Here is a 24,773-nt window from a genome sequence, read left to right as displayed (position 1 = left end):
TCACAGGCATGGGTTTGGCTGCAATCATTTCACCCAAAACAGTGGGGTCCAAATAGCAGCTTTGATGGGATGTTGGTTTTTGTGAAAAGTGAATGCTTCTAATTTTTTCCATATATTGTGTTTTGAGTTTCTGTTTTTAATTCATCTGTGGCCTTTCATCCCTATGGGATAGCGACTCTTAGAATCTATCTTCCACAAATTCATTGTCTACAAATAGGATGTTAGACAGAACAGCCTACATGGTCAACAATAAAAGAGAAATTATGACTAGCTTTATTTCATCCAAATTCACTTTCAAATTCCTTATCTCCAGATCACCTGTGGTTATTTCCTCTGACTCACCACTCCTGGACCAGTCACCCCTCTTGTACAATGACACATTTCCCACCTCAAGTTTTTGGTCAAGGGAGTTTATCAGAACCAGTGAAGGTTAAGAAATGCTATCTTCAGCCTGGCTTATTATGATCTACCAATGGTGTTATAGATGTGGGCAGAGAATTAAGCAAAGGTTTGGCTTAAATTGTAAACTAACTGTCTTAGTCCATTTGAGTTTCCCTGACAAAATACTGAAGACTGGAGATATTCCCTGGAGGTCTAGTGGTTAAGACTCTGTGCTTTCAATACAGGGCACGTGAGTTCAGTTCCTGGTTGGGAAGTTCCGTGTACTTCCGCATACTTTTGCAGTGTGGCAAAAAAAAAAACAAACAAAAAAAAACTACAGTTGAGTGGGTTAAACACAACAAAAACCATGGGCCTTTTATAACGGCAGTAGTCTCATTCATGGGGACTCTACACCATGACTTAGTAACCTCTCAAAGATCCCACCTGCAAAAACCATCACCTTGCTGCAGTTAATCTCTCTGTCATGTCCAGCTCTTTGAGACCCCATGGACTATAGCCCACCAGGTTCTTTTGTCCATAGGATTTCCCAGGCAAGAACACTGGAGTGGATAGCCATTCCCTTTTCCAGAGGTTCTTCTTGATCCAGGGATGGAACCTGGGTTTCCTGCATTGCAGGCAGATTCTTTACTGTCTGAGCCACTGGGGAAGCCCAATACTATCACCTTAAGGTTTATGATTTCAACATAAGGATTTTAGGGGGACACAACATTCAGACCATAACACTAACCAAGTTTAGGAGTAAGTATTATTTAAACATTAGGATCCAGGCTGAGGATTAGGGATCAGGCATCCGGTCTTATGATTCATAATGTTGACTTTTTAGTAATGTTTGTAGCATGGTTGCAAGTTCAGATTCTGAGTGGTGCAAAAGGACCGAGGTGAGTTAAAACTACAGCGGCATTCTCTGAGTGCCAGCTGCCCGAGCAGAATCACCTAGAATCTTGGCCATAAAGCAAATTCCAGGGCCTGACCTTAGGTGTATTCAGTCATTTCTGGAGTTGGGGTTACCAAAGTCCAGAAATCACACTTGAAAACACTGGTTCAGGATTGGGGTTTAGAATGGAGAATTTGAGGTAAACCTGGGATTATTAATTAGCCTAAACTCTGGTTAGAATTGATTGAGAATGTAAATAATACCTTTGTAATAATTTTATTTAGTTATTTATTTTTGTCTGTGCTGGTTCTTTGTCGCTGTGAGGGCTTTTCTCTAGTTGCTGTGTGTGGCTTCTCATCGCAGTGACTTCTCTTGTGGAGCACAGGCTCTAAGGTGCTCGGGCTTCAGCAGTTGTGGCACACAGGCTCAGCAGTTGTGGCACACGGGCTTAGTTGCTCCTTGGCACGTGGGATCTTCCCAGATCAGGGATCAAACCCATGTCCCCTGCATTGGCAGGTGGATTCTTTACTACTGAACCAGCAGGAAAGCTCGTAAATAATCTTTATATCTGGAGAGTCGCCCCTTCAAAATCTGACACCCTAGCTCTCTCACTTCCAGATCACCCAGAGGAGATGAGGATTTTCAAGGGAAAGTCAATTCAGACACTGATGATAGCCACAAGGAAGGACAAGGGAAGCCTCTGTGCAGAAAATGGGAAAGAATCCAGCATCTTCTAGAATGAACTGAAGAGAGTCTTCCGGTCGTACTCCTAGGAGTGGAGTGTGCTTCCAGGAGTCTTTGGCGAGACAATAAGAAATCAGGGTTTTTTTCAGATTCTTTTCTTTCCTAAGGCACCACCCCAATTTTCAGATTAATTCAAATCTCCCCTGAGTTAGATGTTGGTGACCCCATTTTTATACACTAGTTTGCCCTAGTCTAGATTCATTTGAAGGTAAAATGTAGGGGGCTTGGGATAGGAAGGAATTACTTTAAAATATAAAATTAGAGCCATAGCATCATGATAGATGACTCAAAGTTTGCCATCATCACTGGCTTATTTTGAGAATGTTGCCTGTAAAATTATTGTATTTATTTTTATATTTTATTTTTATATATCTACTTTAAATAGTTTTGAAACAGTCTTTGTTTTGAAAACATGTTATTCCTACAAAGTTTTGTGATGAATATTATAGCTGTTGTGTATAGGTAAATACAATTTTGTATACATTTTCAAGAGGTTTTTGTGTTTTTAATCTATTATATTTACATAATATATCGATTCTACTTATAGCTAGGTGGGTCATTCCTCCTAATTTTTGTAAACATAAATTTTAACTTCTAAAGTTCTTATTATTGAATTATGGTAATTCAGTTGTAATTTTTTTAGCTTGTCTTGAGACGTTTGTATGTAATTTTAGATTATTAAAGAGGATAATGCTGGTAATATAATAAAGATGAAACTCTTTTCACAGTCATGATGTGTGTGGTCATTACCAGTTTGGTTTGCCTGTTTGCAGTCAAACGAAATGTTATGTTGCTTAATGGCGTTGTGATTACCCAACCACATTTCTTAACTCTGAAAAATAATCCTGAATTATTTTCCATGTAGAAAAAGCAATCAAAGATGAGGCAGATCTCACCTCATTCAAAAATTCAATACTGAGAGACAAGTGCTGGGTAAAAGGAAAAACAGCTTTATTGAGGAAGCCGGCAACCCTGCAGAGAAGTTGGCTTCATGTCCCAAAAGCCCAACTCTCCCCTCCCCAGGTTTTGCTCGAGGATTGTAAAGGGAGCAGAGGAAGGGGCTACACGCTGAAGAGCGGGTTATGGGATGAGTGATCAGCTCATGACACTCTTTTCATCTGTTGGAAATTTGAAATGAACACCATCAATCTCCAGGCAGGAAACCAGGAGATTTTCTCTCTTAATGCAAGAGCTACTGCTGCTGCTGCTGCTAAGTCGCTTCAGTCGTGTCCGACTCTTAGTGACCCCATGGACTGCAGCCTACCAGGCTCCTCCATCCATGGGATTTTCCAGGCAAGAGTACCGGAGTTGGGTGCCATTGCCTTCTCCACAATGCAAGAGGCCTGAGGTTTAATCCCTGGTCAGGGAACTAGATCCCACATGCTGCAACTAAGAGTCTGCATACCACACCAAAGACTGAAACTCCTGTGAGCTGCAACTAATACCCAGGGTAGCCGACTAAAAAAAATTTTTTTTAATGGCTTGGAAAAACTAGATTTCTTTTTCCCTAGAAGAGAAAGGAAGGTATCCTAGGCTCAGTTCAGTTCAGTTCAGTCGCTCAGTCGTGTCCGACTCTTTGCAACCCCATGAATCGCAGCACACCAGGCCTCCCTGTCCATCACCAAATCCCGGAGTTCACTCAGACTCATGTCCATCGAGTCCGTGATGCCATCCAGCCATCTCATCCTCTGTCATCCCCTTTTGCTCCTGCCCCCAATCCCTCCCAGCATCAGAGTCTTTTCCAATGAGTCAACTCTTCACATGAGGTGGCCAAAGTACTGGAGTTTCAGCTTTAGCATCATTCCTTCCAAAGAAATCCCAGGGCTGATCTCCTTCAGAATGGACTGGTTGGATCTCCTTGCGGTCCAAGGGACTCTCAAGAGTCTTCTCCAACACCACAGTTCAAAAGCATCAATTCTTCAGCGCTCAGCTTTCTCCACAGTCCAACTCTCACATCCATACATGACCAATGGAAAAACCATAGCCTTGACTAGACGGACTTTTGTTGGCAAAGTAATGTCTCTGCTTTTCAACATGCTATCTGGGTTGGTCATAACTTTTCTTCCAAGGAGTAAGTGTCTTTTAATTTCATGGCTGCAGTCACCATCTGCAGTGATTTTGGAGCCCCCCAAAATAAAGTCTGACACTGTGTCCACTGTTTCCCCATCTATTTCCCATGAAGTGATGGGACCAGATGCCATGATCTTCGTTTTCTGAATGTTGAGCTGTAAGCCAATTTTTCCACTCTCCACTTTCACTTTCATCAAAAGGCTTTTGAGTTCCTCTTCACTTTCTGCCGTAAGGGTGGTGTCATCTGCATATCTGAGGTTATTGATATTTCTCCCTGCAATCTTGATTCCAGCCTGTGCTTCTTTCAGCCCAGCGTTTCTCATGATGTACTCTGCATATAAGTGAAATAAGCAGGGTGACAATATACAGCCTTGACGTACTCCTTTTCCTATTTGGAACCAGTCTGTTCCATGTCCAGTTCTAACTGTTGCTTCCTGACCTGCATAGAGCTTTCTCAAGAGGCAGGCCAGGTGGTCTGGTATTCCCATCTCTTGAAGAATTTTCCACAGTTTATTGTGATCCACACAGTCTAATACTCTATTATTGCTAAACTCTGTTTATTAATACTTTAATTAGATATTTCACAAATGATCAGAAGCAGACATGATAAACCCCTTTCCCTTATTTACCACAGTTGTCTGTGAACACTGATTCTAAGACTTGAAACACTCAAGGTAAGGAAAATATTATGGCTTTGTGGTAAAGAAACTCCCTGCCAATACAAGAGAGGTGGATTCAGTTCTTGGGTTGGGGAAGACCCTCTGGAGGAGGAAATGGCAACCCACTGCAGTATTCTTGCCTGGAAAATTCCATGGACAGAGGAACCTGTCAGGCTACAATCCATGGGGTCGCAAAGTTTCGGACACGACTGAACGACTGAGCAAGCACAAGGAAAATATTAGGACACCAGGACATAAAAGGCAAGATGCCTGAAAAAGCGGTGACATTACAGACATTCCCTTAAATTAAAAGGAAGTTTGATTCCCAAGTCCAAGAGGCCCATCCCCTCAACACAGCACCTCTTCACAACCTGATGAGGTGAAGACACTTAAGACGTTCCCTTAACTTCCTGGGGCGTGCAGACTTCTGGGAAATAGAGTCCTGGTATTTGCCCGGTTCCCGGAGGCGGGCTTTGGCAGGCGGACTTCCGGCGTCCCCCAGCGCTGGAGCGTCTCGTCCGGTGTGCGTGTTCGCGCACGCGTACCGCCTCGGCGCCTCTGTCGCTTCCTGTCGCTGCCCGGGTCACCACTCACCCTCGTTCCCAGGCTCTGGCCTCCGGCAGGCGGGCATTCCGGGGCCTGCGGGGCTGGAACGCCGTCCGGCTGGGCCTGCGTCCAGCGGGCGCGGGCTGTGCGCGCGAGGGTTCTCGCGGGCCGGGCGGAGGCTGGAGCCGAGATCCTCAAGCTCGAGCCCCGGAGCCCTCGGGCTGGGTCGGAGAGGCCGGACAGGTGGCGGCGGCGGCTAAGGAGCGGCGGGGCTCGGGCCCGATCGTCTGCTGCGCACTGAACTGTGAAGCCCTGGGAGGGACGTTGGCCTGAGGGGAGCTCGTCCCGTAGGCCCAAAGCCATCTCCTCGCCCGCAGCGGCCTCGGGAGGCGGAGAGGAAGGACTCGGAGAGAGGAGCGCGCCGGAGCAGTAGCCCCTGGCCGGAGCCTGGGGAGCCCGGGGCCGGCCAGCGAGTCCCGACGAGGTAGATGGTGCGTCTGCGGTCTCCAGGCGGCTGTTGATCCTGCGTCCCTTGGAGAGCAGGGCTTGGGGAGCCCGCTCCGGACCCCACGAGAGAGCGACTGAGATTTGACCGCTTTGCGGTCTAGGGGTCGGGCTAGAGGGCAGGGCCGGCTGCTCCCAGCCGGGGATTGGGCTTCCCCGGGGCCTGTGAGTTCTGGGTGTCCTGGGGCAGTGGGGGCCCCAGGCTTGGCCCGGACGTACCGCGTCCACCCCTCCTCCCTGGCGCCCCTCCTCTTTCTCTCGCCTTTTTGGGATCTTGCACGTGTCTCAAGACTCATCAGCACTTGGTTCTATAATCTAAGCCTCCGGTGACACGCCACGCCCCCCTCCTCCGTGGGTTCTGCCCGGTGGACTCGCACCGTGTAGTTAGTGCGGGATGAGTCTTCGAGGCGTGTGTCCCGCTGCCTCAGTTGAGGAAGGAGGTGAATGGGCCTGAGAAGGGAGGTGACTTGTCCCAGGTCATTGGGTCTGCAGGTGGGATTATTAGCAAGATCAGACTCCTGGGGCAAATGCTCTCTCCGACTGTATTGCAGCTTTCTTAATTTCAAAACAAAACAAAAACTCTTTACAGTGGTAACCTGGTTGAGTCAGATCATTTATAATGCCATGCCTTGATGCTCATTTATCTCACTTTTGAGAGCTTCACATTCTCCATTTCCATGGAATCTTTTATTTTAATCAGTTTAAAGAGACAGGAATCTTTGATTTTAATCAGTTTAAAGAGACAACGGAGTATTTAAACAGTGCCACAGGGAGGGGTTTTGTTTTTTGTGGTGTTTTTTTGCACTTTTTATTTAATGCTGGCAAACTGTTTGAAAAGTGAGTCAGTGTTTATATTCACCAGTGAGAGTAACCTGATGTTGTTGGAGTTACAGGGGTTCAAATGTGTGTTTCTCCTGTAGGACCCCTTTAGCCTCTTCTGAATGTTTCCAGGAGGTTCCTGCCTAGGTAGCCCAGGTTACTCACGGCATCAACTAATTGCTTCCCTTCCTCTAGGTACACGGGTTCACAGTCTAGCTTTTTCCAAGAGCAGCAGAAAATGAATGAATCCCAGGTGAGTTTTCCTGTCTGTTTATATATACTCGCGCTTTGTTTTGTAATGCCTTTAAGGAAGTATATAAGGATCCACACTTTTTAAATGGGCGGGTAGAAATAAATTAAAGACGCTGTCATGTAAAATACATGTTACAGGGACAAATTGGCATCTAGATTCTGTTTAGTTCACATGTAAAGGTAGTGTGATGCTTTAGGACTCCTGGAATCCAGCTGCAAATATGATCGATTTTATAGAAAAAGGAAAATACCATCCATCCCTTATGTGATTTATGTTGACTACAAGGAGAAACCATTTCTTGGAGAATTTCATGTGCGCATGAGAAGAGTGCCTGTTGCGCTCTCAGAGTGTTCTGTGAATATCATTCACATCAAGTTGTTAGTGTTGTTCAGGTATACTGTGTCCTTTCTGAGCTGCCAATTTTCCCATCGATCATGAGCGAGGGCTGTTGAAATCTGTGGTTGTGGTTTGTCTGTTTGTCGTTGGCAATTCTGTCAGTTTTTGCTTCATGAATTTCATTGCTAAGTCACTTCAGTCATGTCCGATTCTGTGCGACCCTATAGATGGCAGCCCACCAGGCTCCCCCGTCCTTGGGATTCTCCAGGCAAGAACACTGGAGTGGGTTGCCATTTCCTTCTCCAATGCATGAAAGCGAAAGGTGAAAGTGAAGTCACTCAGTCATGTCCGACTTAGCGACCCCATGGACTGCAGCCTACCAGGCTCCTCCATCCATGGGATTCTCCAGGCAAGAGTACTGGAGTGGGGTGCCATTGCCTTCTCCACATGAATTTCATTAAAAGATACCTAAACATTTAAGATTGTTATGTCCTCTTGATTAATTAGCCACTTTGTCATTGTTCAGTGACCTCCCATCCTGGTAAGAATGTATGCTGTGAAATGGAATCTCTGATATTTATAAATCCACTCCAGTTTTCTTTTGAGTCATGCGATGTGCAATATCTTATTCTGTCCTTTAACTTTTAACCTATTTGCATCTTTATATGCAAAATATAGCATTTGAAGACAGCATATAGTTGGGCCTTGTTTTTTATCCAATTTGAGAATTCTATTAATTGGGGTGTTTAGGGTATTTGCATATAATGTAAGTATTAATACAGCCAGTTAGGTTATCGTCTCGTGTCTTTATTTTCTGTTCATCCCATCTTCTTTGTCTTCCTTCCTTTGAACTGACTTTTTTAATGATTCCATTTTATACCCTTTGTTGGGTTGTTAGAACACTTGTTATTTTACTGGATACTTTAGGGTTTATAATATATAACTTTTTCATAGTTTATATTCAAGTTATATACTATTTCACTTAGAGTATAAGAAGCTGCAGTTCCATCTCTCCCATCTTGGTCTTTACACTGTTGCATTTTATTTTTGCAGGTCATACCAATCCCATAATACATTGTTGTTTTTAATTAGTTATCTTTAAAAGAGTTTTAAGTGATGAGAGAAAAGGCATAGTTCCCATTTCTGGTGCTTCTTTGTTTTGATCCACATTTTTCTCTGCTGTCATTTTCCTTCTGCCTGGGGGGCTTTCTTTAATATCTTTTCTAGACCATACCATACTGTTAGTTGCTCAGTCATGTCCAACTCTAGGCGACCTCAGGGAATGTAGCTCACTGGGATCCTCTGTCCATGGACTTCTCCAGGCAACAATGCCGGAGTGGGTGGCCATTCCCTTCTTCAAGGGAACTTTCTGACCCAGGGATCAAATCCAGGTCTCCTGCATTGCAGGTAGACTCTTTACTGTCTGAACCACCAGGAAGCCCTGTATTTCTTCTAGTTGTTATTGAATTCTTTTAGCTCTTGTATGTCTGAAAATGTCTATTTTACCTTCCCTTTTAAAGGAATCATTGCTGCTATTGTTTTTTACTCCAGTGTCTTCTTGTTTACATGGTTTCCACCAGAAATCTGATGTTATCCTTATCTTTGTTCTTCTGTATATAAAATCTTTTTTTTCCCTTCTCCTCTTGCTGTGTTTATTCTTTTTATCACTGGTTTTTAGCCATTGGATTGTGATGTGTCTTGGTAAAGGCACATCTCATTTTATGCCTCACAGCTTATCCAAGAGCAAAGAGAATCATTCCATTCATTCTTTTTTAGGAATGTTTTTAAATTTTTCTAGTATATATTTTGTACATTTCTGTTGCTGTTGTAAACTGCATGTATGCCCAAATTACATCTTTTTCCTTTTTATGTAATGAGAGCTATTGCTTTTATGTGTGTTAACTATAAATTCTGTTACCTAACAGAGTTCCTTTTACTGATTTAGTTCCATTGTTGATTTTCTGAGTTTTCTAGGTATAATATATTATCTGTTAATAGAAATACTTTTACTGACCTTTTGTTAGGCCTGTAATTGTTTTCTCTAATTGGAGATGATGAGTGTTTTGCCTTGTTTCTAATCTTAGTGTAATCTTAGTGAGAATGTGTCTGTTGTTTCCCCATTAAATTAGTCCTGGCTGTAGAACTCAGAGAACTGAAGCATAAATATGTATTTGTAAACTTAAAGTGTATACATGTGGTTGTACGTGTATGTGTCACACATACTGTGCATGGTAGGGTATGAGTACGTATAGACACAGGGCTTCTCTGATGGCTCAGTGATAAAGAACCTGCCTGCCAACTCAGGAAATTCTGGTTCAACATGAGTTGGGAAGATCCCCTGGAGAAGGAATTGGCAACCCACTCCAGTATTCTTGCCTGGGAAATCCCATGGACAGAGGAGCCAATGGGTTACAGTCCATGGGTTCGCAAAAGACCCACACAACTTAGCAACTGAACAAAACCACCACATACACGTATTCATCTTAGTGAACTTTCCATCAGTTCCTATTTTCTTGAGGGTCTTTTTTTAAAAAAAAAATTAGGATTCATTTGAATATTTTCAGAGGTCTTTTCAGCATCTCTGGAATTGTGACACTTTTCCTTTTAGCTGTATTATAATGGCAGATTGTATTAATGAATTTCCAAATATTAAACCAGATGATATGCTTAGAAAATGTCTCATTTGGGGTTTTTTTTTTTTTTTTGATTGCTCAGTCTTCTAACCCCTGCCACTTCTTGTCTTCCAAACTAAATTAACCCAGAAGATTTTTACTTCCTATGTGTGTGCTCAGTCAGGTCCAACTGTTTGAGCCCCTTTGGACAGTAGCCTGCCAGGCTCCTCTGTCCATGGGATTTTTCAGGCAAGAAATATTGGAGTGGGCTAGAGTTAAACCAGGATAACTAGTGTTTGTTTTTTAATATATATTTAACTTTAGGATTTTTTTTTCTGATCGTAAAATTTTAGAAATTTTATCTGAATATTTCTTAATCTATATTTCCCCCAGTGTTGTTCTTTGCAGATTATATGGCCCCTTTTAAGGATGTTTTGTTTTATTTTGTTTGTTTATTTTTATGATCTTTATTGAGGAATATCTGATGATTTTTCATCTGAAAATGTTGGATCTGACTTTCATACCTATGATTTTTCTTTCATCATTCCAATTTCTTGTTTTCAGAGAAATTTTCTAAGTTATATATTCTGTGTCCCATTTGATAATCAAGCTTCTTACTCCAGGATTTTTTTTTTTAATTCCACAATCCAGTCTTCAATTTCTAAGTATCTCCAGTTGCTGTTTCTTAGCAGAATGTTCTCATTTTCTGGAAGCAATATTCTGCTTAATTTATTATAAAATATAAGTCAGTGTGAGTTGTTTTCCTTTATAAATTTGGTTTCATCATTGTTGAGTTGTTTATCCTGATGTTTATTTTTTATTTATGTTGTTTTCCTCAGCTGACAATTCTTGATTTTTTAAAATTTCATCTTTTGAGAAAATAATTTCTAATCAGTGATGGCTCAGTGGTAAAGTCCACCTACCAGTGCAGGAGACATGGGTTTGATCCCTGGATTATGAAGATCCCCTGGAAAGGAAATGGCAGCATGTTCCAGTATTCTTGCCTAGGAAACCCCATGGACACTGGAGCCTGGTGGGCTACAGTCCATGGGGTCCCAAAAGAGCTGGACACAACTTAACAACTAAACAGTAACAACATTGTGAGCACACTTAACCAGTGACCACACCTCATCCCTCTTTCCTTCAGGGAGGGGGTGGCTGCAGAGCTGTGGAAGGGAGTGGGTGAGGGTGTGTCCTTAGGCATCACTGCATTTTCTCCTCCACATTTTTTATTGTGGGAAAAGACACATAACAAAATTTAGTATGGTATCCGTTTCTAAGTATACAGGATAGCGGTCTTAAGAACATTCATGTTGTTGTGCAGTCATCACCACTATCCATCTCCATCTGTTTCTCATCTTTCAAAACTGAAACTCTGTACCCATTAAACACTGACTCCCCATTCCCCTTCCCCAGCCCCTGGCGATCACCATTTTCTCTCTCTTTCTAGGATTTTGACTACTTTGAATAGCTCATCTAAGTGGAATTATGCAGTATTTGTCCTTTTGTGACTGACTTATTTCACTCAGCATAATATCCTTAAAGGTCATCCATGTGGTACCATGTGTCAGAATTTCCTGCCTTTTTCAAGCTGAATCACATTCCATTGTGTGTATTATCACATTTTGCTTAACCATTCATCCATCAATGGATGGTTATTTCTGTGTTTTAGTATTTTTTTTTTTCCTCCCATGCTTTTAGTTTTTGCAAATAATGTTGCTATGAACCTGGGTGTACAGTATCTCTTCAAGGCCTTGCTTTCATTTTTTTTGGAGGGTGGAGACCCAGAAGTGGAATTGCTGAATTATGTGTTAATTCTGTTTTTCATTTTTGGGGGAGCCACCATGCTGTTTTCCATAGTAGCTGCACCATTTTACTTTACCACTAACAATGCATAAAGGTTCCACTTTCGCCACCTCTTGTGAGTTATAGAGGATTCCTGAGATTCAGAGGATTTCCCCTGAACTCAGCCGAACCTGCAAAGCCTTGTCTGCCAACATATAATTAAAATGGTTCACTTCTCTCTTGGTAGACCACTCTCCACCTTGTATGTGTCATTCTAATAATTCCTCGAGCAGTCACTCAAGTAACACATTTTATTGCTCCCAGAATGAGATGCTTGAGATATCATTTGAGGGCAGTAAAAAATTTAGCCAAGCAGATGGCTCCAAGTAACTGGTGAGAACAGAGGGGCCAGAGGATGAAAGCACAGAACCAGGATGGCTGACTGCTGGGCTGCACGAGCATGAAGAGGTGGGAGGCAGAGGCCTTGCCCGTAGAGGCCACTGAAAGGAATGATGGAGTGGAATGCATGTGTTCACTGACCCAGTGCCTCCCAATGGGCTGTAAGCTTTTTTGAGCCAGAGTGGGGTTTCACCTTCCTTCATCCTCTGATAGAGAACTCAGATACTTTAAACACAAAGTTAGAACTCTTTTTCATTTCTTTTGGTTTGAGAGTTTTTTGGAAGTTTTGTTTTTTGACACATTAAAGAACTCAAAGGTAGTGTGTTTCTAACATGGCTTGTTTTCCTCTCAACATCTGTTAACACAAATGAGGCTTTCAGTCTTCACAGTTACTTTTCCCAGTGAGCTGGAGAGCTCCTGTCCTTGTGTGTTAGGTTCATGTCACCCAGTTCCCATCGTGGTGCCATTACAGGGGTCAGTATCGTTCAGGGATGTGGCTGTGGACTTCACCCAGGAGGAGTGGCAGCAGTTGGACCCTGAGGAGAAGATGACCTACAGGGACGTGATGCTGGAGAACTACAGCCACCTTGTCTCCGTGGGTGAGGAGAAATGCTTTCTGAGTTGCTGCTCTGTGGGGGCTTCCAGTTTAAGGACTTTATGCTTGACTTTGAGGAAATCAATAAAACCATTTAATTCCTTTTGGGCACCAGTTAAGAGTAATTTGTATCTTTGCTTCTTCATTGAAAGGCTCTAGTTTTGATTAAGTGCAAAAATAGACACTTTATTCTGCAGCTCCTGAGGCAGCAGCTTCTGTTTAGGGACCCAGAACCCAGCAGCTGGTCCATGTTGGCTCTTTCTCATTCACAGGTTATGACAGCACCAAACCCAATGTGATCATCAAGTTGGAGCAAGGAGAAGAGCCATGGGTAGTAGACAGCAAGTTCCTACAGCAGCAGCATTCAGGTGAGATGGTGGGATGTGATGTTTGTAAATGGTCACTTGGTTTTATCTGTGGAGATTGACCCTAAAGCTAGAGTCAAGCCTGCAGTAGGCCCTTGAGTACTGCTCTCATCCTATAATTTGGTGTGTTCAGATTCACAAGATTTGTTTACTTTTATTCTTTTTTTAGAAAAAGTCTGGAAAGTTGGTGACCTGATACAGAGAATCCAAGAAAATGAAGATGAATGTTCAAGGCAAGCTGTTTCTATCAGCAGCAGAACCCTGACCAAGGAGAGAGAGGATGCGTTTGATAAAACATATAACGTGGAAACAAGTCTTGCTCCTTTAAATCTAATGTCTTATAATTGTGTCTCATGTGGGAAGACTTTGGAATCTACTTCAGAATTAATTATTAGTGATGGAAGCTATGCAAGAAAGAAACCAGATGAGTGTAATGAATGTGGGAAAACGTATGGAGAGAAACTGTATGAATTTCATCAAAATGGGGAAGCCTGTTCTCAAAATGAAGAAAGTATTCAGAAAATTAGTATTTTGGAGAAACCCTTTGAATATAATGGATGCACAGAAGCCTTAGACAATGAAGCCGTTTTCATTACTCATAAGAGCACTTATATGGGGGACAAGTGCTATGAGTGGAATGATTCTAGACCTGACTTCATCCAGATGTCAAATTTTAATATATACCAGAGATCACAGATGGACTTGAAGCCGTTTGAATGCAGTGAGTGTGGAAAATCCTTCTGCAAAAAGTCAAAATTCATTATACATCAGAGGGCTCACACAGGAGAGAAACCTTATGCATGTAACGTATGTGGGAAATCCTTCAGCCAAAAAGGAACCCTCACCGTGCATCGGAGATCACATTTAGAGGAGAAACCGTATAAATGCAATGAGTGTGGGAAAACCTTCTGTCAAAAGTTGCACCTCACACAACACCTGAGGACTCATTCAGGAGAGAAGCCCTATGAATGTAATGAGTGTGGGAAAACCTTCTGCCAAAAGACACATCTCACCCTACACCAGAGAAACCATTCAGGAGAAAGACCCTATCCATGTAGTGAATGCGGAAAATCCTTCTCCCGCAAGTCAGCTCTTAGCGACCACCAGAGAACCCACACAGGAGAGAAGCTTTACAAATGCAATGAATGTGGGAAATCCTACTACCGGAAATCCACACTCATCACACACCAGAGAACACACACAGGAGAGAAGCCCTACCAGTGCAGTGAGTGTGGGAAGTTTTTCTCTCGGGTATCATACCTCACTATCCATTACAGGAGTCACTTAGAAGAGAAGCCCTATGAATGTAATGAATGCGGGAAAACCTTCAACCTCAACTCAGCCTTTATCAGACATAGGAAAGTACACACAGATGAGAAGCCCCATGAATGCAGTGAGTGCGGGAAGCTCTCACACCTCACCAGCCTTCACACAACTCATCTAGGAGAGAAGCCCTATGAATGTAGTGAGTGTGGGAAAACCTTCCTTGAAAACTCAGCTTTCGAAGGGCATCAGCCGCTTCCCACAGGGGAGAAGTCGTATGAATGTAACATATGCGGGAAGGTGTTCTCTGAGCTGTCGTACTACACCATACATTATAGGAGTCATTCAGAAGAGAAACCCTACGGGTGTAACGAGTGTGGGAAAACCTTCTCCCATAACTCGTCCCTCTTCCGACACCAGAGAGTCCACACAGGAGAGAAGCCTTACGAGTGTTACGAGTGTGGGAAGTTCTTCTCTCAGAAGTCTTATCTAACAATACATCACAGGATCCACTCGGGAGAGAAACCCTATGAATGTAGCAAGTGCGGGAAAGTCTTCTCTCGGATGTCAAACCTCACTGTGCACTACAGAAGCCATTCAGGAGAGAAGCCCTACGAATGTAATGAATGTGGGAAAGTCTTCTCTCAGAAGTCATACCTCACTGTGCATTACAGGACTCATTCAGGAGAGAAGCCGTATGAATGTAGTGAGTGTGGGAAAAAATTCCACCACAGGTCGGCCTTCAACAGCCATCAGAGAATTCACAGGAGAGGGACCTTGAATGTACTTGACATGGGAAGTCTCCTCTGAAGTTAGTTCTCATTCTAGAAAATCCTCTGCACATAATGGATGTGGAAAGTCCAGCTGAGAGTCAGATACCACTGTCTGAGAGTTCCTGTTTCTGAATGAGGAAAAGCGTTTAGGCATTGGGTTGATTCTAACCTGAATTTTCACAAAGACCAATCCCTAAAAACACAAGAAGCAAAGCTTTCAGCAACTCATTGGACAATTAGACAGTTTATACAAGAGTAAAACTCTATAAATATTTAATATTTATTTTGGATTCCAATTGTATTTACATATCAGGGAGTCATACTGAGGCAAAATCTGTTGAAGCGATGAATGTGGAAAATACATTGTCTTGGCAGTTATACTAAAAGCCATATTTCTGACATAAAATCTAATGTTTATAGAAACTATCAGAAGCTATCAGCTCTGAATAAACTTTCATTGCAGAAAATGAACTTTTAAAATATTCTGGAGTTGATAATGAGGACTCTAGCATTAAAAATGTACATGGCAGTTTCTCTCACATTTCCAAAATGTGGTTAATTCTATGCAACCCTATGGAAGTTTGGATTTCAATAATTTGTGAAAAGGCAGTATTCTTATTTGAATATTAAGCTGGCAAAATGTGCTAATGTAGGCATATTGTTGTTGAGGTGTTTCACAGGTACTAAATAGTTAAAATTCATAATTTTCTATTCTTTTGAGGCATTTTCAAATGGGCTTTTAGTGAGTACTACAAAGGAGCCAGTGACTTTTGTACAGTTTCCAGCTGCACTGGAGCAAAAAAGACTTAAAAATACTATTTTCATAAACCGTGCATAGATCACCTGGAATCTAGTCTGTTCGGTGAAGGACAGCTATACTGGTCACACTCTAAAATACGCCCGTCTCTCCTGCCACTCTTGTTTTTTAACCCACAGGTTAGAGTGTGCAGTTTGCCACTATGATGTAATCCAGAAAATCTGCCTGTGCTTTATTTGATGTGAATCTGGTGTCATTACTTTCTGTACTGACTTTTATTCCAGAATTTTGAAAACAAATTGATGCAGCTTTCTAGCAGTCATTTTTGGTTGATTAATGCAGCGTCCCTTCTCCCCTCTTTACTCACTGGAAGAAGTTAGGTATCTACTATTACTTCACATGACACAGAGGGTGAATCCTGAGTGATCTAAACCAGTCGTGATAATTTCATTCTGATTATTGGTAACTTGTTTATAGTGGTCACGTGACTGAATCCTGGGCTAACAACAGAAACAGTTCTGGAAAAAAGATAACAAAAGAGTGATCAAATGGGTCTTACTCCAGGAATGTGAGGATATGTTAATTAAAAAAAAAATCACTGTAATTAATCACGTTGAAGAAAAGTAACCTAGTATGCAGGAGACTCATGAAATTAGCATCCATTTGTGTTCTTAACAAACCACATATAGAAAAGAATTTCCTTTATTGGATAAAGAATATCTTCTGCTACAACAAACAGCATATTGAATGGTGAAATATTGGAACTTTTCTCCCCAAAAAAAAAGTGGTATCTGCTGTCCCTGGTTTTATTCATTATTGTGCAGAAAGACCTAGCCAGGGAAGCAAGGGAAGCAAAAGAATGAAAAGGCATAAGGATTACAAGTAAAACTTGTTTGTACATGGAAAATTCTAGGGAATATTCAGGTAATTAAAATTGAGTGAATTGACCAGAATCCCTGCAAACAAGGTCATTATGCAAAAATTGGTTTTTTAATATACCAGCAACAAACAAAATGAAAAGTTTAAAGCAATACCACTCACAGTAATAACAGAAATCCTTAAGTGCCTGAGGGGGGAAATTATCTAACTGTATTTTCAAGAATTGGGTCCAGAAAAAAAAAAATTCCAGAAGATTCAGTGGGATATAACTTGTTTATTGTTTCCAGGACAATCTTAACACATTATTGACTGGAGACTTATTAATGCCACAGGCTTTAGTTTCTGCAAAAATTCCCTGGTCAATGATGTGTTAAAAAGATGTCAGTTTTCCCCAAGTTAATTCATATATTCAGTGTGACCCTAAAATGCTAGCATTTTTTAATGGAAATGAATTCTCAAATTCATGTGAAAAATGTAAAGACCAGTAACAGTCAAAGCTATGTTCTAGAACAGATAGAAGTAGAGGACTTATAGTGCCAGATATCAAGAGCTGTTAGAAAGCCATAGGAATTACGTTCCTGTGGTATTGGCACAAAGATAAACAAATTGATCAGTGAAACTATAATAGAGATTCCAGAAAATCCATACATAATTCAGTCGTTTTTGGCAAAGGTGATAATGTGTTGTAATGTGGGGAAGGCTATTGTTTCCAATAAATGGTTTATCGATTAAATTTTATAATTTAATAGAAAATAGACCAGTTGAAATGCAATCAGATTAAGTATGAAATGTAAAATAATAAACTGCAATTCCGATACCTGGCAGCAGAATCTAGTGTAGAAGAATGCATGGTAGATGATCAGATCGTATTTGGGGCTTCGTGGGTGACACGGTTTCCTTTACAACTGCTCAACATTGAACAGAGATGTCCCAGTAAGACGATTTGCAGACACTGGTGGAGGTCTGGATTTGGCCAGCAGGCTGTAGTTACTGACCCCTGATCTAAAATTAAAAGAACTCCTACAGATCCACGAGAAAAAAGAAATGGCTGAAAGACTTGGGACATCACAAAAGAGACTATCTGCACTGAGAATAAACACATGAAAAGGTATGTTACATTTGCTAGTAATCTGGAGAAGTGAAGTGAAGTCGCTTCAGTTGTGTCCGACTCTTTGCAACCCCATGGACTGAAGCCTGCCAGGCTCCTCCATCCATGGGATTTTTCAGACAAGAATACTGGAGTGGGTTGCCATTTCTTTCTTCAGGGGAGCTTCCTGACCCAGGGATTGAACCTGGTTCTCCCGCATTGCAGGCAGACTCTACCATCTGGGTCACCAGGGAATTCCTAATCTGGAGAAGGCAGATTTAAAACCCCATGTGGCATTGCTGCCCAGCTCTGAAGTGGTTAAAATGAAAAGCGTAAAAAAGCATCAAGCTCTGGCAAGGATGTAACAGAAACCCATCTACACTGCTGGTGCTGTAGCCCACTAATAGAACCATTTGAGAAAGCTGGCACTTGGAGCCAAACCTGTGTGTCTACCCTTTTAACCCAAGCCTAGCAGTCATGCACGTGTCCATTGTACATGTAGATGTCCACCAAAGGATGTGTCCTGGAATGTTCATGGCATAAAACTGGAAAACAACTCTGAAGACACCTGTGCAATAGAACCTTAAATGTCAGTGGTGTTTCCACCGGAAAACACTGTAAAGCAAAGAGAAAAATGAAAGTTGCTCAGTCATGTCCAACTCTGTGTGACCCCATGGGCTATACAGTCCATGGAATTCTCCAGGCCAGAATACTGGAGTGGGTAGCCTTTCCCTTCTCCAGGGAGCAAGGAGAATGAGCAATAAGCACAGGTAATAACCGTTTCACATCTAATGCTGAGTGAAGGAATTCAGACACAAAAGCAAACAGACTATGATCCCATCTATGTAAAGTATAAGAACAGGCAAAACTTGTCTATGCAGTTAGAAATCAGGATAGCAGTCAGCTTCAGCAAAGGCTTGTGAGGAGTATTTATCTGGTGCTGGTGATAATTGGTTTGTAAATCTGGGTGCTGACTATCTTGAGTGTTCAGTGCACTCAAGATACGTGTGTTTTTCTGCATGTATATTACACTTCCATAAAACATTTTTAAAAGTCAAAGCCGTCTACCATTTTTGTTGCTCAGCCTTTTAGCCATATTTTTCTAGATGTACCTGAATATGCTGCATAACAGGAACTAAATGGTAGATTTTGCATAACTGTGCAGGAAATACTCTTAGTTTCAAGGGCCACTACTAAGGTTTCCTACATTGTGACCTTAAAGCTTAGTATAATGTATATCTTCAGTAAATATTTGGAAAGGAACAGGACCATTACATACATTGTCATGCTCCCCTTTGGCATATGTAAATGGGGTCTGGAACATACAAATAGGTTTGGACCACCTCTTCAATAAACTGATGTGTGTAAGCCTTTCCAGTTTTCTCAGGTGAAGTATTTTTTATATTAATTTGGGGTGCATCTTAACCATCACCTTGTCACAGAGGTGGCCTTTCTTTGGGGTCAAATACAATGGTGAGTTTAATGTGATGAAAAATTTGTTTTCAGGTTATCCTTTCAACGAACGTAAAATACACAGTTAACAGTGCAGATGTTACTGAGTGAAGGATATAGCTAAGACCTTGCAGCATAAAAGGTAAAAACCCTCAGCATGGGAGGTGGGGGAAGTTGGCTGGGAGTATGGCACAGCAATGAAGAATTAGGACATTAGATGGAGTGAGAGAAGTTGCTCGGCGTGTCCAACTCTTTGCGACCCTGTAGGCTGTAGCCTACCAGGCTCCTCCATCCATGGGATTTTCCAGGCAAGAGTACTGGAGTGGGTTGCCATTTCCTTCTCCAGGGGATCTTTCCCACCCGGGGATCAAACCTAGGTCTTCCGCATTGCAGGATGGAGTGCGCTGTGTATTATTTGTGCCTTGCTTGCTGGTGGAGGCGTGACCAAGGAGTTAGGTGTGACCCTCACATTGGCTCACTGTTCACTCTGTCTCCTGGGCTCAAGCACTAGGTATGTGGTCAAGCTAGGTCACGCCCACCCCCTGCATCATAAGCCCACTTCATATATTTACCCATGTTCAACTTGGAGCCCGTTAACTCCAGGTTTTATCTCTGAATTCTCTTAAGTAGGTCAAAAGACCTTAATGCAAGACCACTTACCCCTGAGGGCAAAAATTCACCAGCGGATCCTTGTTCCATCCCAAATTATGTCCAGGTTTGTTATCCAACCACCTGAGCCATTTAGAGGGGACACATGATATGTGGTGATGATAATGTCACAGGTTTCCCTAGTTATATGAGGGCCATAAGGGAAAAAGATGACTCCCCGGTCACCACAGGTAATCACAACAAAAAATAAACTCCGGTTCATACTGAAGAACTCAAAACCGTCATAGTTTCTTCCAGACTGGTGAACGGCCATTGAATCGCTGACTTGTGAGCAAAGGGTGTGGAGTGGGAACAGAGACAGTACAGCTGTGCCTTCGACGATACAGTAACAGGAAACAGATTTAATCTCATGCTAAACAACCGAAAAATTGGACACTACAGATGAAACCAGGGCTTCCGGAGTTGGGGCGTGGCTTTGCCCTGGGGGCGTGGCATTCATAACAAGTTGGGGTTGGGCGTAACAGTTGAGGGGCGGGGCCAGGCGGGGGCGTGGTCAGCAGTGGAGCTCGGCCTGGGCTCAGAGGCGCATCGGCCCCGCCGGCGAGAGCCGCACAGGCCTGTGGGCCAGAGAGTGACAGAGCTGTGAGAGAGGCGCCAGGCCCGCGGAAGCGGGGAGACAAAGGGCGGGGCCTCTGACCACCCACCTCTCGCCCACTCCTAGCCGCCCCGCCTGCCCGGCCATGCGGTGCGCGCTGCTCCTGCTGCTGCTGCTCCTCCCGGCTGCCCCCGGCCCCGCTGCCACTGCCGCTCCCATCCCGGAAACCAAAACCCAGGAGAGCCTGCAGCAGAGCCTCCTCCAAGGTCACAACAGCCTCTCATTGGGGGTTGGGGAGAGGAGGACAGGGAAGAGGGGCGGAGGCAGACAGCAAGGGTGGGAGCCAGAGGGACACCAAGAAGGGAGAGACATAGACATGATATATAGGGAGGGGGCCTGAGGGACAGAGGCGATTGGGCAGGACAGATGAGGGGCAGGAATAAAGAGATGATGGGACAGAAGGAAGGTGGGGCAGGGGGCAAGGATGGGTAAGAACAGGGGACAGGATGAGGGTGGACTGGTCCAGCCCTGAGAGTCAAGAGGATGGAGAGACAAGGGGGTGGCAGGGAGCCAGGAACAGGTCTGGAGGGGCATCGGAGATCCAACCCCGCACCTGCTCCCAGCCCGGGGGATCTGCCTGCGGCTTCTCTCCAGGAACTGCCCTGCACAGAGAACCAGGGCACTGGCTGGGGCGGGCACCCTTCCAGCCACACCTGGAGCCTGCTTGTTCTTCCCCAGGTCCCCAAGCTGGAGAAAACAGGGGCCAGCGGGCAGTCGCAAACCACCTCCCTCACTTTGGCTGTCCTCCTGTGGCATGATGTCGCTGCCACCGCGGTGCAGCCCTGAAGCCCAGGAGGCAGGACTGTGGCTTATGGGGGGGACCTGGGGCTTCCCCCACCCCAGTGAACACCCCCCAAGACCCACTTCTGAGGCCCCCTTCCCCAGGCTCAGCATCAGGGGCTGGGCGTGGGCATCAGAGCACTGGCAGACATGTACCCTCTCTTGCTTCTTTTTGGATTATTAAAATTGTTTTGAAGTTAAAGTGATGTGTTCATTGACAGCTCTGTTCTGTGGGGCCCAGTGGGGGGCACAGGCCATGGGGCTGTCTGGGCCCTGTGGGCAGCAGGAGCCATAACTCCAGCTCTAGGGATCCCAACTATTGTCTGGAGAGACCCCCTATTCCATCCAAGCCAGAGGCGCTGGCCCATAGTGACATCTGCCTTCAGGTGGTCGGAGGGGGAATGCCTGGGCATCAGGGAAAGAGCCAGGGGTGGAGCTGGGGGCCAGAAAGGGCAGAGAGTCTGGGGCTGGCAGAAGAAGGCAAGATGGGGTATAAACTGGCCCAGCAAGGGTAGGGGTGTAGCTTGCACAGGTGGGGTGCACCAGGGGCCTGGAGTGACCATGCCTGATGGAGATCTCGGGCAACAAGAAATGGGTCCCCGGTGGAGCAGGGAAGCCTACAGGAGGTGGGATGGTTGCCGCGCCTGCACTGTGGCCGTGGTGTGACACTGAGTGTCAACAACTGACTGGATAACCGAACCCTGATTGGTAATGCCAATTTTCTTTTCTTTTTTGGCTGGGCTGCGTGGCATGCAGGATCTTCCCTGACCAGGGATCAAACCTATGTCCCCTTACCACTGGACCACCAGGGAAGTCCTGCCAATTTTTACAGCGTAAATAATCCAACACTGGCCGATCTAAACATACCAATATGACCTGTACATTCTGCTTCTCAGAAAAGACAACTAACTGTCTTCCCCGTGAGCCTGCTGGTGCACACAATCAATGATTTTTAGGTCCCTGGCCAGCAGCTCTTCAATGCAGTTGGGCCTTCATTGATCTCTGTATGCTTTTTTCACTAGAGCGGTAGGTACTTTTTGCTAACCATCAATTCCATTGACCATACTTGGGATGCATGATGCCCAGTTATCTGAGGAGGACAGCCCAAGGATGCTATTATTTTATTTCCAAAAGTGGGTTTCACCATCATGAGTTATAAATTGAAATGTGAAAAAATCTTATGCTGTGGGCAGGACTCCTCTCTCCTTGTTTCCAGAAAGACCTCTCAGGAAGCACAGGATGTTTTCCCACCTCCTTTGCCCCCTGCTCACCTGGACTGGTAAAGAACCCGCCTGTCAATACAAGAGATTTAGGTTCAGTCCCTGGGTCAGGTAGATCCCCTACAGGAGGGCATGGCAACCCACTCCAGGATTCTTGCCTGGAGAATCTCATGGACAGAGGAGCCTGGCGGGCTACAGACCACGGGTTGCAAAGAGTTGGACACGACTGAGCACACGCAGACATACACAGCTAGACTCATAGCATTTGTGAGTTTGAAGCAGCACTGAGTGTGCTGAGCAGACCCGACCCGGTCTCTCCGGGGCCCCCTCTTCTCGGGTCCTTCTTCCCCTCACAGAAGACATCTATCACTATGTCACCTGTGACTGGCACGCCTAGGCTCCAGAGCGGCTCGCCGATCACCCTGGGCAGGAGTGCGTAGGATTCTCGGTGGAGAAATGAGCCCACGGGGGAAGGCGGGCTTCCTGGGGCGGAAACCACCGCGGTCCCCCGGGACCTGCGGGCAGCCCTGCCCTCTGGCGGCAGAACTCGGAACTGCACCGCCACCTCGCGTTCATTATGGAATTGTTCCTCTTCTTCCTAGCGAGCTTCTCTAGTGGTTCAAAGGGTAAAGCATCTGCCTGCAGTGCAGGTAGACCTGGGTTCGATCCGTGGGTCAGGAAGACCCTCTGGAAGAGGAAATGGCAACCCACTCCAGTACCTTTGCCCGGAAAATCCCATGAACGGAGGAGCCCTGTAGGCTATAGTCCATGGGGTCCCAAAGAGTTAGATGTCCTTTTCATTACAGGGGACTGAAATGCAAAAGTAGGAAGTCAAGAAACACCTGGAGTAACAGGCAAATTTGGCCTTGGAATGCGGAATGAAGCAGGGCAAAGACTAATAGAGTTTTGCCAAGAAAATGCACTGGTCATAGCAAACACTCTTTTCCAACAACACAAGAGAAGACTCTACACATGGATATCACCAGATTGTCAACACCGAAATCAGATTGATAATATTCTTTGCAGCCAAAGATGGAGAAGCTCTATACAGTCAACAAAAACAAGACCAGGAGCTGACTGTGGCTCAGATCATGAACTCCTTATTACCAAATTCAGACTCAAATTGAAGAAAGTAGGGAAAAGTGCTAGACCATTCAGGTATGACCTAAATCAAATCCCTTATGATTATACAGTGGAAGTGAGAAATAGATTTAAGGGCCTAGATCTGATAGACAGAGTGCCTGATGAACTATGGACTGAGGTTCGTGACATTGTACAGGAGACAGGGATCAAGACCATCCCCATGGAAAAGAAATGCAAAAAAGCAAAATGGCTGTCTGGGGAGGCCTTACAAATAGCGGTGAAGAGAAGACAGGCGAAAAGCAAAGGAGAAAAGGAAAGATATAAGCATCTGAATGCAGAGTTCCAAAGAATCGCACAAAGAGATAAGAAAGCCTTCTTCAGCGATCAATGCAAAGAAATAGAGGCAAACAACAGAATGGGAAAGACTAGAGATCTCTTCAAGAAAATTAGAGATAACAAGGGAACACTTCATGCAAAGATGGGCTCGATAAAGGACAGAAATGGTATGGACCTAACAGAAGCAGAACATATTAAGAAGAGGTGGCAAGAATACACAGAAGAACTGTACAAAAAAGATCTTCATGACCCAGAGAATCATGATGGTGTGATCACTAATCTAGAGCCAGACATCCTGGAATGTGAAGTCAAGTGGGCCTTAGAAAGCATTGCTACGAACAAAGCTAGTAGAGGTGATGGAATTCCAGTTGAGCTATTTCAAATCCTGAAAGATGATGCTGTGAAAGTGCTGCACTCAATATGCCAGCACATTTGGAAAACTCAGCAGTGGCCACAGGACTGGAAAAGGTCAGTTTTCATTCCAATCCCAAAGAAAGGCAATGCCAAAGAATGCTCAAACTACCGCACAATTCCACTCATCTCACATGCTAGTAAAGTAATGCTCAAAATTCTCCAAGCCAGGCTTCAGCAATACGTGAACCGTGAACTTCCTGATGTTCAAGCTGGTTTTAGAAAAGGCAGAGGAACCAGAGATCAAATTGGCAACATCCGCTGGATCATGGAAAAAGCAAGAGAGTTCCAGAAAAACATCTATTTCTGCTTTATTGACTATGCCAAAGCCTTTGACTGTGTGGATCACAAGAAACTGTGGAAAATTCTGAAAGAGATGGGAATACCAGACCACCTGACCTGCCTCTTGAGAAATCTGTATGCAAGTCAGGAAGCAGCAGTTAGAACTGGACGTGGAACAACAGACTGGTTCCAGATAGGAAAAGGAGTACGTCAAGGCTGTCTA

At 44.1% G+C, this 24,773-nt stretch overlaps 1 protein-coding gene across 4 annotated transcripts; it reads left to right on the top strand.

The window, feature by feature from the left end:
* The first annotated feature begins 6,817 nt into the window (after positions 1–6,817).
* RBAK (RB associated KRAB zinc finger) lies at positions 6,818–15,382 on the top strand. Of its 4 annotated transcripts, XM_068969514.1 has the most exons (6): positions 6,818–6,871; positions 12,476–12,602; positions 12,871–12,966; positions 13,133–13,247; positions 13,359–14,805; positions 14,878–15,382. In XM_068969514.1, exons 1-6 carry the CDS (start codon positions 6,857–6,859, stop codon positions 15,034–15,036), a joined length of 1,959 nt encoding a protein of 652 aa, XP_068825615.1. In that variant the 5' UTR covers positions 6,818–6,856; the 3' UTR covers positions 15,037–15,382. The 4 variants fall into 4 exon arrangements, with proteins under 4 accessions (XP_068825615.1, XP_068825616.1, XP_068825614.1 ...); XM_068969515.1 differs by having other exon boundaries at positions 13,133–14,214; positions 14,875–15,382; XM_068969513.1 differs by having other exon boundaries at positions 13,133–14,805.
* The last annotated feature ends 9,391 nt before the right edge of the window (positions 15,383–24,773 follow it).

The sequence above is a fragment of the Capricornis sumatraensis genome, chromosome 3, assembly GCF_032405125.1.
Source record: "Capricornis sumatraensis isolate serow.1 chromosome 3, serow.2, whole genome shotgun sequence".
Taxonomy (NCBI): domain Eukaryota; kingdom Metazoa; phylum Chordata; class Mammalia; order Artiodactyla; family Bovidae; genus Capricornis; species Capricornis sumatraensis.
Note: the sequence above shows the minus strand (reverse complement) of the source record. Positions and strands in the feature narration are given on the sequence as shown.

Bases quoted from the DNA above. Each gene is read 5' to 3' on its own strand.
- RBAK (XM_068969511.1), top strand. The intron at 12,603-12,870 runs GTGAGGAGAAAT...TCTCATTCACAG, and splicing joins CAGCCACCTTGTCTCCGTGG to GTTATGACAGCACCAAACCC. The intron at 12,967-13,132 runs GTGAGATGGTGG...TTCTTTTTTTAG, and splicing joins CCTACAGCAGCAGCATTCAG to AAAAAGTCTGGAAAGTTGGT.